General features: G+C 41.6%; 1 protein-coding gene across 6 annotated transcripts in view; it reads left to right on the top strand.

Moving 5' to 3' along the window:
- col22a1 (collagen, type XXII, alpha 1) overlaps positions 1-16,702 on the top strand; it is a 48,636-nt gene extending 31,934 nt beyond the window's left edge. For all 6 annotated transcript variants that reach the window (XM_029513906.1, XM_029513904.1, XM_029513905.1 and 3 more), the window contains 26 exons: positions 894-938; positions 1,465-1,542; positions 1,628-1,663; positions 1,743-1,796; positions 1,989-2,033; positions 2,719-2,754; positions 2,830-2,943; positions 3,258-3,311; positions 3,598-3,651; positions 3,786-3,839; positions 3,942-3,995; positions 4,167-4,220; positions 4,345-4,398; positions 4,509-4,562; positions 4,653-4,697; positions 6,395-6,448; positions 7,493-7,546; positions 7,701-7,754; positions 11,062-11,133; positions 11,245-11,280; positions 11,396-11,440; positions 12,546-12,725; positions 12,842-12,908; positions 13,024-13,206; positions 13,768-13,845; positions 13,929-16,702. In XM_029513906.1, the coding sequence (XP_029369766.1) occupies positions 894-938; positions 1,465-1,542; positions 1,628-1,663; positions 1,743-1,796; positions 1,989-2,033; positions 2,719-2,754; positions 2,830-2,943; positions 3,258-3,311; positions 3,598-3,651; positions 3,786-3,839; positions 3,942-3,995; positions 4,167-4,220; positions 4,345-4,398; positions 4,509-4,562; positions 4,653-4,697; positions 6,395-6,448; positions 7,493-7,546; positions 7,701-7,754; positions 11,062-11,133; positions 11,245-11,280; positions 11,396-11,440; positions 12,546-12,725; positions 12,842-12,908; positions 13,024-13,206; positions 13,768-13,845; positions 13,929-14,122 (1,848 nt within the window). In that variant the 3' untranslated portion in view covers positions 14,123-16,702. The remainder of the gene's footprint in view (positions 1-893; positions 939-1,464; positions 1,543-1,627; positions 1,664-1,742; positions 1,797-1,988; positions 2,034-2,718; positions 2,755-2,829; positions 2,944-3,257; positions 3,312-3,597; positions 3,652-3,785; positions 3,840-3,941; positions 3,996-4,166; positions 4,221-4,344; positions 4,399-4,508; positions 4,563-4,652; positions 4,698-6,394; positions 6,449-7,492; positions 7,547-7,700; positions 7,755-11,061; positions 11,134-11,244; positions 11,281-11,395; positions 11,441-12,545; positions 12,726-12,841; positions 12,909-13,023; positions 13,207-13,767; positions 13,846-13,928) is intronic.
- Positions 16,703-18,746: the final 2,044 nt, after the last annotated feature.

Genomic DNA, 18,746 nt, shown 5'->3' with positions numbered 1-18,746 from the left:
TAAATAAATTAATAAATAAATTGGCAAGTGACCTCAGGCAAACAGCAAGAGACTTACATCCATTACAATTAGCATAACAGACCCAAGTGTTGGCAGTGAAGTTGCATTGTGGGTCACATGGCACCAGGTGGCTAAAAAAGAAAATAAAATCTCTGCTGGACTGATATTGTTTCTTCCGTCCACAGAAATGACATACCAAAATGCACATTTTGGAACGGTAAATGAATTCCAGGTTTATTAGGACAAAATAAAAGATGCTTTTTGGTTTATTTTGTTTGTTTTCTTCAGTGCATCTGCACCGCAATTTAAATTGGACGTTTTTTTAAGGGTTTCCCCGCCAGCAGGTCAGACGCATAAAAAGGCAGCAGTATTTTGACATCAACATAAACAATGCTTTCATGATGAATATGTGTTTTCTTCATTGCATCCATTTCGAATAAAACCGCACTCACAGCCCATTGTATTCCACATGTGTTCAGCTTGTAAACATCTACCTGGCTCCAATATGCTCTGCTTGCTGCAAACCACCGCACAAAAGGAAAATGAGTCTGAGTAGGCACATTTCGCTCGGCAGCGCAATGTGTTCCTTCATCATTTTTCACCTCAGACATGTGGCTGTCCTGCTGACAAGGCAGAAGCAAACAGGAAAAACACTGTTGAGGCATATCACATTAAAGCAACGCAGGAGCTCAACAGATTCGGCTTGGAGCACTTCTGTGTTTTTTATTTTTATTTTTTACAGCTGCCAGGTGCAGCCCTGAGGCTTTGCTAACAATTATGTGCATGAAGTAGCTCATACACGTGCTCAACTCTGAATGATTCATTCCGAAGAAACTTAATTCTGCTATTTATGTAGCGCATCATTTGATTTCTGTTCATTTTTGATATTACAGGGAGAATCAGGACCACCGGGAATTCAAGGGCCCCCGGGACCAAAGGTAATGTATTTGTAGATGTTTCAAACGAAGTGTCTGTGTGTGTACTTGTCTGTAGGTTGCCAGAGGTGTTTTTGTTTTTTGTTTTTTTGTATCATGCACAGGTGCTTTTTTTGGTGATGCGAAAACTTCTTTTTACTTGCCCAGATGAGAAAAACAATTCATTTTTGTTCAACGCAAAAGCAATTTCTATGGCCACTGCACTGTGACCGTCCGCTCTGATTATGGCCGGCTGTTTGCTGTGGGGGGCACAGAATGGAAGAGGCCGGACAGGGGCATTTGCTGGATTTATGGTGTCAAAGTGTTCACACTCATCAATGATTCGTCTTCCCATCTGAATGTCAGTTTGCAGATTGCGTTTGTGCGTGTGTGTGTTTTTCACACACACCTAGTTATTTCTGGGATCAGCAGGCATCGCTGAGTGTGACAGTTTCTGTGTCGAGTGGCACTCTTAGCCAAACGTTACTGCCAGACTAGCATTATCTGTGGAACAGGCTGGTAAGATAAACATTGTTTTTATTTCATCCAGGGTCAACCGGGGTCACAAGGAGAGCATGGAGTACCAGGTGAAAGGGGACCTGCAGGAGAAGGCAAAATGGGACCACCGGTATGACCCAGGGTTAATGCATATTTTCCACCTGCATTGGATTTACTGACAAGCTTCTAAATTTCACAACGTTTGCCTTTCACAGGGGCTCCCAGGAAATAATGGGGAACCTGGACCTGCGGTAAATATTCCAATACCAAAATGAATGAATGAATATTAAATATCTGGGTCTCTCGAATATGCGTTTTACTGTGTTTCAGGGCTTGAGGGGACCACCAGGAGTTGCTGGTCCTCAGGGCCCAGCAGGACATAATGTAAGGTCATCAATGAATTGATCAACTGCCTACTCATTGTGTTTGGAAGTCTCTCACTGCGCTGGCTCCATTTGTCTTTCCTCCTAATGTCTTTGTTCCTCCTTACGATTACCATAACTTTTGGTTTTTAGTAACATGTTTAAGTATTGGTTTATCTGCGATTGATAAAAATGTTATTACACATCTTTGCAGGGTTTACCAGGAAGGCCGGGAGAGAAGGGATCACCTGGAGAGCCTGTAAGTACAGCCAGAAAGTAGCCAGTATAGCCAGATGAACTGTTGGTCATACTCACATGTTATATAAACATGTTGTCAGTTGATCAGATCCAAAATGTCCTTTGAATATGGTGTGGAATATACATTCTTTCTCACAAAATACTCGAAGACATAAATCTGAAGAACTTAAAACTGCATTGGACAATACTGCAATATAAACAGCAGATGCATGAAATGTGAAAGGGTTTGTTAGAAGTAAATGGTTGATAAAAATTCACGGCCACGAGCATCTATTTGCTGCAACAAAGGCATAGTCAGCCATGGTGTTAGGGTAGACATGGTGCTGCTTAGACAGGAGCGCCCTATTATAACCTCCCATCTTGTAAATGCGGCACTACGGTCAAGGCTCTCGTCAAGTGAAAAATGCCTCCAGTCTGGATAAAGACCACATTTGGCAGTAGAGAAAATGTCCTTTTAAGTCGAAGAGGAATAAACTTAAACGCCACTGGCAGCTAATGTCGCACATTTAACCACGAAATGGTCACACGCGTGACATCAAACTGCTTGAATGGCGGCTTCAAATCTAAGGGCCCCATAGAAGACATATAATGTCAAGCATGGAATAGTTCAAACGTTTACACCCAGTCAGTGGAGACCTTGGTTGGTGCTCCATGATTGATTAACCTACTCGTTCCCTGTCTCTTAGGGGAAGGCAGCAGATCTCTCTGACCTTAATCTCAAGGTAACGTGTATTTCAACTATTTTTTAACAAGTGTGGAGTTTTTTATTTGGATGCTGAAAGAGATATGTCTTTCAGGACGTGTGCTCAGACTGCCCTGCAGGTCCACCTGGACCTCCCGGGCTTCCGGGAATCCTCGGAGACAAAGGACAACCGGGAACTCCAGGGAAAAACGGTCAAGATGGCTACCAAGTAGGACAAAGCCATTAATATTCTACTGCTGTTGGTCATTACCTCACTTGTCCTGTAATGTAAAGTCTAACATGATAGCTCTGCTCATCTTTATTACAAAGTGTGTTTTAGCACTGTATTAGCTCTGTGTGATGTATGAGGGCCAAGCTGTGCTTTTATCATCATCAGTCACAGTTGGTGTGAAAGATGGAGAGGCTCTGTCTGCATCATTACCTTGGCCTCCTCTGGGGGCAACAGTGGACAATTAGGCCCAGGTGACAGTGCTCTGCGCTGTCTGGCTGGAGAGAGACTGATGATCTACTATGTCATTACAGGGCCCGCCAGGACCAGCAGGACCTCAGGGGCCCCCTGGAGCGGACGGTGGGAAGGCAAGTTTGCACACAAACCACATGCTTTTTGACTTACAAATGGGCAATCAAATGCTAAGTAGTTGCTTTTGTCACCTTATTTATTTATTTATTCTGTTAAAGGCTGAGGTAAGAGATTGAAGGAATAATACTGAAACAGTGGATTCAGCAACTACAGCTACATGCAGCTACCTCTTACTCTGTGCTAATATTCTGAAAATTGTAAGGTTTGGTTTTTTTTTTTTTTTTTTTTTTTTTCATTTTGATGTTTTGCCCTTGAAAAGTTTTTCTTCCTTTCATACCACAGGGAATAAAGGGTGATCGAGGTCCTCCAGGAGGCCCCGGAGACAAAGGAGACAAGGTAGATTTGGTATTTGTGACTGAGTCTTGCTCTTTACTGTAACATTTGCCCCTTTCTCTTTGTATTGAAAGAAATGTGCATTCAATTATTTGCAGAGATAATACCAATACTTATATTTTATTATTTCTTAAAAGGGTCACCCTGGACCCCCTGGTCATCCAGGTCCTGCTGGCTTAATGGGTACACCTGTAAGTTAGTCTATTTACGTATGTTTTCTGTTTGGATTTTGCCTCATAATCAGTCTTTCTATTTTTGATTTCTACCACTGACACAGTCTCTTTCATCCTCAGGGTAACGATGGACAGCCAGGTTCCCCTGGTCCCCCAGGACCCCCTGGAGAAAAGGTCAGTCTGCCCTCTGTGCACTTTCCCCTCAAATCCGTATTACCCATGTGTCATTATTGTACAAACCTCCTCCCTGCAGCATGTAGGTCAGCCAGCCTGTGTGGTAATTGTGGCCATTAATCATTTCTATTTGGTGATGGTGAAATGTCAGTGTTTGTTTGTTTTTGCCAGGGCAAAGAGGGTCTCAAAGGAATCCAGGGTCCACCAGGTCTTCCTGGCTTGATAGTAAGAAAATGTATTCTATGAACAGTATCATAAATGTACATGTGTGGGCAGTATGGTATGAACAGTCTTGGCTTATAAGTGGAGTCGTAAGAGCTTAAATAATCAATGTTATCTTGATATGCAGGGCCAGCCAGGAAAGATGGGAAAGGATGGCAGACCAGGTGAAGCAGGAGAACCAGTAAGTGGATGGAAACAAAGTTTGAACAACAAAACATTGTCTGTATTTACCTACATTTGACAGTAATACACCCACAAATGTTGCTGAAACTATTTCTATTCTCTTTCCAGGGCAAGCAAGGTGAACCTGGACTACCTGGAAACCCTGGGCTGAGGGGACTCCCTGTGAGTGACCACCACTGTACAGCTCTGATGGCAGAAGTCAACTGCGCACATTGTTATGGCTGAATCATTGTGTTTTTTGTCCCTGTGCAGGGCTTTAAAGGCCACAGAGGAGAACCTGGACCTCCTGGATCTAAGGTCAGTGTGCTGGGCTTTTATTTTTCAGGTGCTGGAACAGGTCACCTTGCACATTTAATAAAACAAGTATTTACTTGCTAGCCTTTATTTTATTTCTTAATGAGTATCAGCATCACCAGGGTTACGCCACTGACTTCCTGTTAACTGTGTCCATGAAATAAATTGGGTAGAAAGCACATTAAAATGTTGCCCCAGCTTATATTGTACATGATGCAACATTCACCAGATAATTTTCACGACTTGAACAGACTCAATTTGCACCTTAAAATCATTGAACAAAACTAAACATTGATGCAATACATTTGTAAATATGGCTGCCAGAAATAATAGAACCTGTCAAGAATGAGTTTGAGGGAGAAGCACAAACATCTATTTTGTTATTCTTAATTTGATGAGGCTGATAACCTTTGAAAGGTGAAGAACAATAGTTTGTCTAATCTAATCTGACTGCATGGGAAAGCATTAAATCCTTCCCAGCGTGACTGTGTGACAGTGAGTTGGATGACGGCGCCGACATCAAAACACTATACAGGCCTGGTGTCCTCTATGAAGTTTTACGTAATTTGCAAAATGAATACATGCAATAGCAATTATCTCATTCTTCCCTATCAAATCTAAAATCTTTTACCTACACCATGAAAAAGCTCCTTTCAGAATAACATATTTCCTGAAGTATCATAACTGCTGAATTATAATTACATCATCGAACAATGTCGGATCATGTCCATCCACCTCTGCTCACAGCTGTAGCTGCAGCCGCTGCAGCAGAGCTCCCAGCCACACTCAGTTTTGGCATCCTGTACTGCGATGTCAGGTTGCATCAGACACTCGTGTTGTTTTTCCACACACACCTCCTCCGAGAAAAATCACTCTTGCGCTGTGTCTCTCGCACCACATGCACGCGCAGGAAAGGTTGGTTGACAAAGCAGCGTGACCAATGGCACGGCTCATTACAAACAGCTCTGACAGCCCTGCAGCCCACACGCCCCCACACCCAAAGCAGACAGCCTGTTAGTGCTGGAGTTTGCATAGACACACCGAGATCTATAAACCATTACTTATAATCACTGTCACTAAATGCCAGTCATACACACATTATTTACACTGTTATTGAAATAATTGTTTGCCTCAGGAAAGAGAGCGGGTCTTCCAATTATCAGAAGGTCAGTTGTTTGATTCGTGGCTCTTCCAGAGTGCATGGCAAAGTGTTGGGCAATATACTGAACGTATAATTTTATGCTTTAAATAGGATTTTTCATGCTTAGGGAGACTGACGTGCTCATCAATGTTGGGGAATTCTATGGGACAGCATGGCTCGGAAGCTTAAAGCAGCAGCCAGAACATTTTTGCTAATTAGTGATTTATAAACACACCACGCTCCAGCCTCCATGACGATATCTGCCTTTAGTTTTGGTGATAGTTGTAGGAAAGAAATAGGATAAATCTGACTAATAATTCAGTCTCACAGTCCCACTGATTAGTAAAAGTCTCATACTTCTTGGAGTAAACTTTTGAAGAAGCCAACACTGCAAAAACAAAACAAAACAAAACAAAACAATAAAAAAAAACAAACAAACAAAAAAAAAAACAAAACGAGCCACGTATTATCAGTCCAAGACTGATTTCTCCTGAGACATTAATTAAACCATATTTCAAATTAGTTCTTGGAGTTTCTCTATATTTCCTTTGCCAAATAGGGAGAAGATGGAAAGTCTGGATTGCCCGGGCGTGACGGCAAGCCTGGAAAGGAGGTAGGCTCATCTTGTCCATTATATTACAAAGATTTTAAATGATTTTTAACCCAGGACAAAATTGTGTAAAAAAAAAAAAATGTAGCATAAGTGTGTATATAGCATCTTTCATCCATGTCGCTTCTCTTTCATCGTGGTCTCTCTGTTGTTGTTGTAGGAAAGTGACATAAGTCCAGGGACATGCGATTTAAATAATGAACCTGAAATGATAAAAGTCAGGCAGACATAAATACGTTTTTGAAAAATGTGGGTGGACATGTCCCTGAATTCAGAGAGGAAATTACACTCCTGGCCTTGAAGAGCTTGCTGTTGTAATTTCTGATATGCATAAACTGTGAGTCCACTGCAGAACATAAAAGTAAACACAGGATTTTAAGATGCAGCGGCTTCCTCAGCACTTATCCCTTGAGAGAAAAATGTGCAATAAAATTATTTTAAAAAATTGTTCAATATAGTGGAATACATTTAAAACATAAAAAAAAACAACCTTTATTTTCCTTAATTTATTTTTTGACCATCACATCCCCATCTACACCTATTAAGTGTTTCTCTAGGTTGAATCACCTTTTGGAAACCAGTTGTCCAGTGATTTAAAGTACACAAGAATAATATAAAAATATCTATTTCTTTTAATGATTTTTAGCATTTTTATCCTCCAGAACACTGGACGTTCATTAATATTTGACCATGACCTCCCTGAAAACTGAAATCCATCTGTCACATGCACATTTAAAGGCTGCGGCATTCCCCAGTTTGTTTAGCAGCAGGCTGTAACACTTCACCAAAGAAAAGAAAACCTTTTGACCTAACTCATCCTTTGACTGCTTAGAGACAGACTGTTCTCACTGTTCAAGTCTTCTAAAGTCAGAATCTTTTTTCCACCCACTCCCTCCACAAAATGTGAGAGTTAACTCACTGCTGCAGTAAAGGCAGTATTTCAGTCAAGTTTATAAAACAGTCATGCCTGTCTGAAGTGCGCCCTAAAGGTGAGATATGAAGGAGTGTTGGCAACATGTAGAAGACATGATGAAATTGTTTTTGCAGGGCACCAAGGGACCGCCAGGACCAGAAGGACAGATTGGACCAAGAGGAGAGTCGGTGAGTCCCTGGCAGGGATGTCTGATGCAAACACGAGACACATGCAGCAGTGTCAAGCAGACAGATAGATATGGACGCAAAGTAGCACATAAGTCACTTCTCTTGCTCTGCTTCTCAATCAGTTTCCTAATTTTGTCCTTTTTTTCCCTTCCAGGGAAAACCAGGTGAACCAGGACCGTCAGGAAAACAGGGTCTGCCTGGAACTCCAGTGAGTTGGTTGAGTTTCTCCTTCTCTGCATGTTTAAGTTCAGTTTTGCTCCCTGTCCAGATGTTTGCATCAGTATAACAAGCTCCCAGGTGACAGACTTTGCAAACAGACAATAGAAAGAAATGAATAGAGAACAGTTGAGCATGGATCGGGGTGGGGAGGTGGTTGGGTGTAGGGGAGACTGGGATGTTTGTAATATGTCTGTCTCTCGTTTAAAACCAGTGCATTCCAATTTTCCAAATGTACAAAAGCCTGTTGCATTTGGCTGCTATTAATAGTATAAGTGTTAACTCTGCAACACAAACACAATATACAGCTGCACTGTCAAACACCAGGAGTTATCTCAAAGTCTGCTGGGATTGGACCACATCATCCCACAGCAGGCCTCAATGGTATAATAATGGATGGGTGGTGTGCGTGTGTATCTGTGATGCAACTATTTGAATTTAACACTTACAGCTGATTTTAAGAACACAAACAAGTTCCTTCATATTTGGAGAAAGGATTTTTACGCCGGAGTGTCTCTTTAGCAACTAAGCACTAATAGTGTTAACAATGTAGTGTCGCACCGAACTTACATGAAAGGATGTCTATGCAGACTCAATAAACATGATTGGCAGACAATGAAGGAGTCGATGAAGTAAAACAAGGACTTTCCTCCACGAGAATGACCCTTTTCTTTCTAAAATTGTATGGATCTGACACACGGTGCTACCTCCTCTCATGAATTTACAAATCGCAGAGTAAATTCGTAAATTGTTCCTCCTTAAGTCAGTGTTACGCTGGGAGAAAAGTAGGAGAAAGAGGCCTTTTTAGAGCTAATAGAGCAAATGGTTACTGCATGTGGGATGTATCTGAAGGCAAGAGAGGCTGAGAAGTATTTCTAGAAGAGATGAGCTGCCAGGTTGCGATGGAAGATCGCAGTATACGTTGTCCTGACCGAGGGAGCCAGGACTCCGTTCAGTCTTGGCTCCTGGGTCTCTGCTAGTAGCAAAGAATTTATTGGCAAGTGATATCGGAGCAGGGAGATCGGACTGTGGTGGACCACCTCCAGGAGCCACGCGGCCTAATTCCCCCAGCAGGTTTACCCGTCTGGCGGGGGTTTCACTAACATGTCACAACAACAGGTCTGACTCATCTGATGATGCAGCATCCAAACAAGCTCATGTGGCACTGGGAGGGGAATCAGGGGGAAAAGCTTAGTTTTCTCAAGGCTACTCTTCATCTCTGAGGTGTTGGCCTTCAAGCCAAGGTGAAGTTGAATGTGTGAAGATCAATGGAAGGCTATAAAAACGTGAAATAATTAGCGTTGCAACTAGTGGTAACAGGCAATTTTACTTTTAGTAGATGGAGAATTGCTCCTAAATTTTTCAAAAGAAGGAATCCATTCTTTCCATGTCTTTCTCAGAAAGACAAAGAAAACCGCTGACTGTGGATCTTTGCTCAGAGAATTTCAGCCACTTTGAGTTACATTCCTGTTTGACGCTGGCTTGTAAACAGATTCACGTCCATATCATAAATGTGGAACTCAGACTCTGAGGCTAAAATATGAAGCCACTGCTAAAGTGCCTGCATTCTGTCTAATCACCATCAACATGGTTGTACAAAAAATTCAGACTGTATTGAAGTGTATAGGAAAATGTTATTGATTTTTTTTTTTAGCTCAGTGAACATTTTCTGACTGAGTTTACTCCTCACGCCCCCTCAGCTTGACTTTCTCATCCAAATATGGTTTTGTACTGTCTTCAAAAAAACAAGAAGGCCATTGGGAAAATTACAAAGTTGAGGCTTCAAAATAGCAGCTGACACGCTTTTCCTGTAATAGTATAGGCAGCGGCTGTTTTATTTTTTAATATTTTTTAGTGGCGCTGTCTGCATACGAAGTGCATAACAACCAAACGGGCAGCAGGTAGCACTGCCTGGGAACATAAGTGTGGCATCAGTAGTTATGTTGTCAGATGTACAGGACATCTCAACAGGGCAGTACAAAGGTTAACCAACTGTAGTATGTGAAAAAGACCTAACAAATCAAATTCAAAAAACGTCAGTTTGACAACACTAAACACAACACAGCAGAAGTGTTTCTAGGGGGCAATAAAAAGTAATGAACCTGGCTGAAATGCACTTGGTGTTTAATGCTTGTGACTTTTTAAGTCATCAACAAGTTCATCCCAGCCAGGTTCAGCGCTTTTTATTGTCCTCTGGAAACAGTCGTGTTTTGTTGTGAGTATACCCAGCGCATGTGTTGTCAGATTGAATTTTTCAGGTTTTTGACTTTGTGCAGGTTTTCTTGGTTGCCATGTGTTGAGCTCACGGAGCGACCATACGGAGGAAACTGATTTTACTTAATCTAATTCTTTGCACTTTCCTGGCCACAGAAAGGCCTTTGCTCTTGTACCATATCATTTCAAAATGTCTGTCCCAGCCCTCATAATGAAACCCGAGCCCTCTAGCCGCTCATGTAATTTTGCTCAGCACACAGATGAGGTGGATTAAAGTGTGTGAGGGTTGGGTCATTACGGAGTTTATAGGCAGACGCTGGGGCTATAGATGACAAGGAGGGAGAGAGACACCAAACAGAGGTCATCACGACAGATATCATTCATAAGGGAAATAAAGTGCAGCAAATTAAAACAAAGACCTCGTGAGACTTTTACATGTCGGTGTCATCCACAACAGAAGGTGGTGCGTGCTGGGAGTCCGGCTGAAGGGTGGTTTACTGGGAGAAAGAGTAACTGGTGCTAAACGGAGGGCAGACGACATGCAGCTAGCTATCACAGAGCAGCCGATGAGATCGGTTAGCGGAGGGAGCAGAAAGGGCAGGAACTAGATGAAGGAAGGTTAGAGGACCAGATAAGCGTCATTCAGAGGCAGCATCAGATTATGAGAAAAATGTAATCAGATGACCAAATTCACCATGCGCTGATAGGACTGTGGAGCGAGATGACAAGCTAGAGAGGAGTATCAGTTCCAACAATGCAAAGGAGAGGGAACTTGACAAGAGGAGAACAGGAGTCGTCCTGTAAAGTATCAGAAAATTCCTCCCTGCTGCAGCTGCCATATCCAGCTTGTCCCCAGACCCACATGTCCCTTGCAAATGCGAATTTTAATCTTTTCAAACTGGCACATCCCACCAAGAGATTGGTTTATGAGATTTTTATCCAGAGCGCTGCTGCATGTTGATAAGAACTGCAGCTAAATGTTAATCTTGCCAAAGCCTCAGAAATGAGCGAGGCCTGTAGAATACAAGTACAGTATGCCACATGTGTTCTGAGTGATGAATGGCCATGCCTCTGCTGTCACACAGGGTCTCAGGGGAGACAAGGGAGAGGCCGGCAACCCAGGATTACCAGGATTTAGCGGGCCGAAAGGTCCCTCGGTGAGTAGGAGATTTCTGTTTGTCTGTGTTCTGTGTTTTGATTAAAAGAATGACTGCAGATCCCAGATTCACGCAGCTGTTGGTTATGTTAACTTTAATCTCCATCTCCAGGGTCCAGCTGGTCCAATGGGCCCCGAGGGAAAGCAGGTAGGCATTTTATTGGAATGCATCATATCGTATCGTATTTTATCGTTAACTGTTTACTATTGATCCGACTGATTGAGCTGATTTCTTGCTCACATCCATTGTTTTTCATTTGTAGGGGATGCCAGGCAGAGTGGGTGACCGCGGCGTCAAAGGAGATAAGGTGGGTATGATCGGACGTAAACAAAAGCATGATCTGGATCTGGTTTTATTAATTGTCTACATTTGTGTGATGGAGTGAAAAAGGATAAAAAGGATGTGATTCTCCGAGACAAATTGTGCAACAGCTTATCACAGAAAACAATTGTCCTAATCAAGTCCGTCTCTGGCAAACTTCAGAGCAGAGATATTTTTGTTTGGAGATTAAATCAATATCCTAAATCTGCTGAGATCTTTTTTTTTTTTTTTTTTTTGTGAGAAATGATTCACATCAGCAATTGCTGTTTGCAAATAACAAAACTCAAAATGCAGAAGCGTTTTTTAATAACCTAATATCTCCAATCTGCCTTCAGTAGTGTGGCCCCGGTTTTTATATCCTCTGGGTTCACCTCTACTGTGAATGTTTGAATAATGTACAGTTTTCATTATAGTGATGAGCTATGATGCTTTTTTTTTTTTTTTTTTTGCAATAGCGCTGTGGAGATTGGAACACAGTTTTAAATAATTGTAAGAGTTTTGCTGCTGCTGTTTGCCACCGCTTCATATTTATATTTGGCATGAATGTGATTATAACAAATGGTGACCTTTTGAAAAGTGAAACTGCGTTAGTAGTTTAATATTCATGTTAATTCATACTCTCAACTCTCAGCGTCATAATTGATTCACATCGTAACACACAGGCATCACACACACTGACACACACACACAAACAGACACTCACTCTCTCTAGTTTCACTTGAAATTCAAATCTGGACAATGATAGCTGCTCAGCCCCGGTTTCTACACGTCAAAACATTTCTAAACAGAGCCTAAAAGTTTTATTTGATCTTTCTGGGACTGAGACGTGAAAGACTCAATTTTAATGCATTTTGAGATGTTGGGAGAATCATGTGTGGACAGCAGTAGAAAGTAATTTAACTGGAAAAAATGAAGCAGTGAAGATTATTTCTATCAATTTATGGCTTAAATTCAAAAGCAGATTTAAAAGATTTGACACTCATAGTTGCTGCATAAGGAATTCTTTATGCTCTTCCTTCTCACTATCTACTAAGTTGCCCCTCGGTTATTTTGAAGGGCTCCAGTCTAAAAATGAGCCATGTCTTATTCAGGGTGACCCAGGTGTAAAGGGAGATAAGGGACAATCCGGAGAGCCAGGAATGCCTGGAAACCCTGGACCCCCAGGCAGAAAGGGCCACACAGGAATGATGGGCATGTCGGGACCACCTGGAGAAATAGGGCCTTCAGGACCACAAGGACCTTCAGGAAACCCTGGTCTCCCAGGACCGAGGGTAAGTCTCACCGCTGGAAAAAAAACCCAAAAAAAAAACAACTCAAGCAATGTTAACGCCAGGGCAGATGTAGGCATTAATAATTGATTTTATCATTAACATCTTTGTTGTCTTAGGGAGAGTCAGTGTCACTGGAGCAGATGAGAAGGCTCATTCAGGAGGAGCTGGCAAAACAATTAGATGGTGAGGAGACCATTTCCTTTTAATTCTGGTCGTTCTTTTAGATTTCCGAGAGCTATTTGGTTCATCTGAGTTAATACGATAGGTGAGATTTAACCCTGTCTTCTTTTGTGTCAAGCCAAACTGGCTTACCTCATGGCTCAGATGCAGCCGGCCCACGTGAAGAGTACAGCTGGGCGTCCAGGACCTCCGGGCCCTCCGGGGAAGGAGGGCAGTCCTGGTCGACCAGGACCCCCTGGAGAGCCTGGCATGCCCGGCCAGAATGGAGGAGAAGGGCCGAGAGGACCCATGGGCCCTAAAGGTAGAGCAAAGACATGCATCGTCACGCAGCACACAACCATGACAGTGGTTTCAACTTTTTTAAGCTTTTGTCTCTTTGAAGAATCATAACTTGTGTTGACTAAAAGGAATTTAAAAGTTCAACTTTATCAGTCACCGGACTATGTTGTGGCTCCAGCAGAATAATGTAATCGAATTGATTTTGTGCATTAACTGCAAACAATATCAGGTAGGATATTGAAAATCTCATGCCTTGTTAACTCCACACAGCTTTCCATTGCCAAGGCAATATTTTAGACGTTAATACTGTATCTATCCACCTGAGCCCTCTTATACTGTCTGGCTTTAAACACATATTCACTGCATCTTTAATCATATGCCCCAAAAGACTGGAGACCTTAAGAGAGCTACTGTGTTTTTATGTGCTGACTAAGCTCTCACTCTGTCTCCTACACTCCCACTCGCTTTCTCCATGACCCAATGTGTTGTGTAATTCTCAGAAATTTTGCGTGTCATAGACAAATTTTTTAACACAGTCATGTTCACCGTGAAAGGGCAAAAATAATTTTAGTTTTGCTTTCAGGCGAAAAAGGAACGAGAGGCGAGACGGGAGAACCTGGCGTTGGTGAACGAGGAGAACAAGGCCCTCCTGGCCCCATAGGTACCTACCAGTCTCTTGCTCACTGTATTTGTTTCACGGGTTTCAACCAGTTCCTACAGCATTTGCTGCTTCCTTTGATCCAGGTCCAGCTGGTCTGCCTGGTTATGGTAAAGATGGAAGCCCGGGACAGGCTGGAGCCCAAGGAGAGCCAGGAAACCCTGGTCCTCATGGTCAGCCTGGACCTCCAGGTCCTCCTGGCCAATGCGACCCCTCTCAGTGTGCCTACTATGCCAGTCTGGCGCAGAGACCCCACATCAAAAATGTCAAGGGGACTTAAGAAACGGGAGACACAAGGAGCTTGAAGTCCAACTGTATTTATGAACTTGGTTGTGTCAGTCTGAATCAAGAACTTTTCTTTTTCAAGATAACCTCAGTATGGAGAGCTGAAGCAATATGTGCTGCCGGTCAGATTCTTAGTTTTGTTTGATTTTGGTATGACGCTTGGGACGGACGGGGATTGAGCATCGGGAAACTTTTTAACATTTACTATGGGGAAAAGAGGGCAGCTAAATAGTTTTTCCTTACTTGCATGCTTCCTGTAAAATATATAGGGAGATAACAAGGATGATGCAGTTCCCCCCTCTTAAATCCCCCCATCGGGAGTGAAGATGTGGGTTCTGATATTGTATCGTTTCATCAGTAATTATCTCAAAAGCCAGGCATTTTCTTGCAGGGAGACGCCAGCATCAGAGCCCTTTTTTTTTTTCTGCCTCACACCATTTTGCATCAATTAGTCTTTGAAGCCCACACTGTACTTTGTCAAGCCAAAGTTGTCAGTTACTGCTCACTAAAATGATCTCTCACTGTGGATCTTCTTCTCTAATTAGCCAGTCAATTAGTCAAGGGAATTATCTATTTCACTGTCACTATTTGGAAGTGGGGGGGAGGACAGACGGTTTGAGGCACAGTCTCAAACACCGATAGTGATTTTGTGTAGGCAGAGTGTTAATGAGTTAGCGTGGTGAGTGATGGATGACCGCATTCATGCACCCATTGCATCCAAGCTGGTTGCAGTCAGGGTCCCTTGTTTTGGATCATATTGGTGCCTATAATGAAGATAAAATAGCTTTTAGAGAAACCTACCATTACCTAAGTAAGAATTTGGCTCTGAAAAGGCAAACTTGTTAGATTTATTATGACAGAAATGAAACAAGCTCTGATTCTTGGAATGAAATAGCAGCAGCAAAAGTTCCCCGTGTCACAACCCATAAAGAAGAGTCTTGGCTATTCAACCTTTGGGAGAGATTCAATTTCATTTCAAAACTCTGGTTATTTTCCTTATGACATTAAAATGAAAGTTAAATTGCTTTCCAAAAAATGAATAACATGATATACATAATTTATTAGTCTTACATGCCATGTAATCATTTGTTCACACACAGAATTCTCATTATACCGGACTCTCAAGGACAGTAGCTGAGACAGGAACAAGGTTACCATCAGATATTTGCTATTATGGCTAATGAAGTGGCTGTTCTCTGTTTGAGGTATGCATAGATTTAATAAATGGAAGGGCTTTGAGGAGGTGGTGTAATTGCAGCTTTTGTTCACCTTTCTTGAAAAGCTGCTTGTTTCAGACCTCTCTCTCTAAACATGTCACTTCCTTTCTGCTTGGTGAGGCCTATTAAATGCCCGCGCCGTGGAAGGCCCAGGCAGCTTAGCCCTGCTCTGAGTGACATAGCTATTCTTCTTTGTCCCTTGGAACCTAAATTTGGAGAGTTGCTTCCCTGCGTCCTGATGACCAGACCATTGTGGTAACCGTTTGAGAGATATTCCGCCTTAATGTCCCACATGGACCAATTAGGCTTCTCTCCAACCTGAGATAAATTGGTCATCTAGAAACTATTAAACAGCCACGAAAGGCAGAACACCGTCTTCTTTTTAAACACTTGAAGAAACCCCTAATACCTCCAAGACTAACATGAGAAGGAGGGGGCAATTTTCAAAAAGTAATTATATGCATAATTTTACACGTGCTTACCAAGAGATTTACTCAAATGAACAGGCCGTCACTATAAAGGCCCGGTGCTGCTACAACCCAACTGAACTTTTTGAGGTGTCAGAAAATCTAAATCTAAGTTGCTATAGAGGCAGCAGTGGTTTAACTTAGTAAACTAAAATAACCCGGTGCAGTTCTTGGAAGATGTTACAGCACATTCTTCATTAAACACAAGAAATGTTGAATTCACAAAGCAATAAAATTTACCATCACTATATTTCCTGCCCTTTTCGGCTGATTTTGTTTGCTACCGCCCTCAATATATAGCATATCAGCAAGCTAATATGCTAATATTTAATATTTTCACTTTTTGCACTTTTGCTTACTGGCATCGGCTTTTTCGGCCTTCTTATGGTCCAGTCATCATAACTTCACAGGCAGTGGTTCTTAGTGACGGTGCATGATGGATTCTTTAGGCTGAGGGTAAATCCTCTTTTGCACGTATTCATTTTAAAATGGGGTTAAAAATAAAACTTGTTTCAGTTACATACAAGAACTCTTCAACCATACTTTCCTGAAGACCCATATTACATAATCCCCCAAGAACACTGGGCATATGAGTGCTGACGTCAACAGGAAGATTGTCTCCTCTGTGTTTTGTTAGGTTAAGAAAATGTTGCGAACAAGGTGCAGCGCAGGGTTCGTTGTGATCTAAGTGGCATCTTTGAATGCAGTTAACTTCAGAAGCAGATGTGATCTTAAAGTTGGGAATGAAATGAGTCCATGCAATTTAATGTACCTATGAGCTGTTTCTCCATCACTGGTTTACTGTTCAACAATCCAACCGTATCAGTATTATTATTTCTTAAAAAAAAAAAAGGGTCCTAACAGTTATCATTCAACTGTGTTACAGCAGCACAGTGCTTCATATTTTGTTTTGCATATCGGCCATACACTTGTCATAATTCAAATTCACCACTTTTGCTGGTTGAAATTCTTTAAGTAATATTGATAAATTATTCACTATTTGAACTGATACAAATGTGTTTTATAGCATTAACAAATTTTATTTGCTTGGTTTTTACCATTTCTTTCCTGATAAATTGGTGCTCCGATATTTTGAATAAGTAGCATATTGTAAGTATTGAAACGACACATGTACTGTAATGTATAATAAAGAATGAAACAGATTCATTTTATAATACAAAATTTGCAATGCTTTTTGATTATCCTTGTCACCCTCTTATGTTACAAAAACTTTATTCTCCATTCTTTGACGCTATTAGGAGATTATGTATTACATAACTTTACTATGTTTGGCTTTAGCTAGTATTCAGAAAATGAAACACACCCTAAAGCCCCGCCCACCTGGATCATCTGACCTTGCAAGTGTCTCTGAGTGTTATTTTTATTTTGTCACTCAGCTAATTAGAAGAGGGGTGATGATCCTCTCTTCTCATTCAGGAGATGTAAAACTGCACTGAGATTTTTTTTTGTTTGTTTTTTTTTTGGGGTTCTTAAAACCGCAAATGTTACTGCTTGCAGACACCAACACCTCAAATTAAATTCTGGACCTTTCGATACACATTTCTGAAGTGTCCTTAAGGCTGAGACATCCAGTTCAGCGCTGTCACTTACAGATTTCTCTCTCTCTCTCTCTCTCTCTCTCTTTTAAGTATATCCTGTTGTTATGCCATCCAGTATCTCTAACATCTGAAAGCTGAATTTGTAAATCAATCACTAATCTGTTTGGGGAAATCGAATTTTATGTACCCTGTTCACCTTTCCTCTTACGCCCATGACTTAAAATCCATTGGCTCTGAGCCATGATACAATCTATTAAATCAAAGGGATATGTTTGGGTTGGCTGCTGTGCTAACGCTCCTTCTCTGCAGCCTGGTAAAGGTCATATTTAATCTGTGAATGTATTTGTGCAGACAGCTGTAGGGATGTTGTCGGCTCTCCGCTGTAACCAGGCAACAGTGAGAAGCTTCCCTGAACTCACATTATATCCATAACCACCCTGGGACCTCGATTTTAACATGATGCCATTTTATCATAAAGTGGCTGTGGAATGTCATCGAACAACCGCCTCGGTGTGCGAACACCAATCTGCCTGATTCTCGAAGTCAGCACACGTAGTGATGTGACTCACTGCCAATTCCACATCTTTGAACTTCAGTACTCCCTTAACAAAACATAACTGCAGCCGCTCTAAGATACATTTGGGTGTTCCAGTGCGTAACAGTTTTGATTCAATACTATCCAAAACATAACACTTTATTACAATTTTTGAAAAAGAACATTGACATGACAAATCAGGTAAAACAAATTCGTGGCCTAAGATTTTGAAAAAAAAAAAGGGCATTGATGCAGATGTCAGCTCAGAACTGTACTTGTGAAATCACCGAAAGGTTTTAGTTTTTGTTTCATAACTGGCTCATGGCTGCAATGAGAATAAGCAGGTCAAAATGGCTTATGTTGTTATGTGGAGCCAGAAGAAATTTCTTCTGTGAGCTTATTCAAGAAATTAAAAAGTACATGCATGCAAGTGGAAATCAGACGGATGTACCTTTTTTGTTTTTATATATATATATCCCTCAACCTGCCCATATTTGTTTTAATGAAGTTACTTAAAGAGGCCAGGGGTCAGCAGCTGTACTCAGACATTTCATGGACCTGCAGGTCTGTGTCAGTTGGAAGACGGTGTGGCATCAGTAGCAGCTATCTTTGAATATGCACTGTCAGATAAGCTCTCTCTAAAGTCACCAAAAAGTTCAAATGTCTATACAGTATTCTACAGTTGTGTCTTGTCTGTGTTTTCCTTTGTGTCTCTTAGATCCATGGTTGAGATGGTTGGGATGGTTGAGACATCTGAGGACTCCCAAAAATTGTCACAGCCTGACTTCTGAGGCACCCACGAACAATGCAGCAACCGGATAAGATCTGGAATGCGTCGATT

The sequence above is a fragment of the Echeneis naucrates genome, chromosome 11 (assembly GCF_900963305.1).
Source record: "Echeneis naucrates chromosome 11, fEcheNa1.1, whole genome shotgun sequence".
Lineage (NCBI taxonomy): Eukaryota > Metazoa > Chordata > Actinopteri > Carangiformes > Echeneidae > Echeneis > Echeneis naucrates.
Note: the sequence above shows the minus strand (reverse complement) of the source record. Positions and strands in the feature narration are given on the sequence as shown.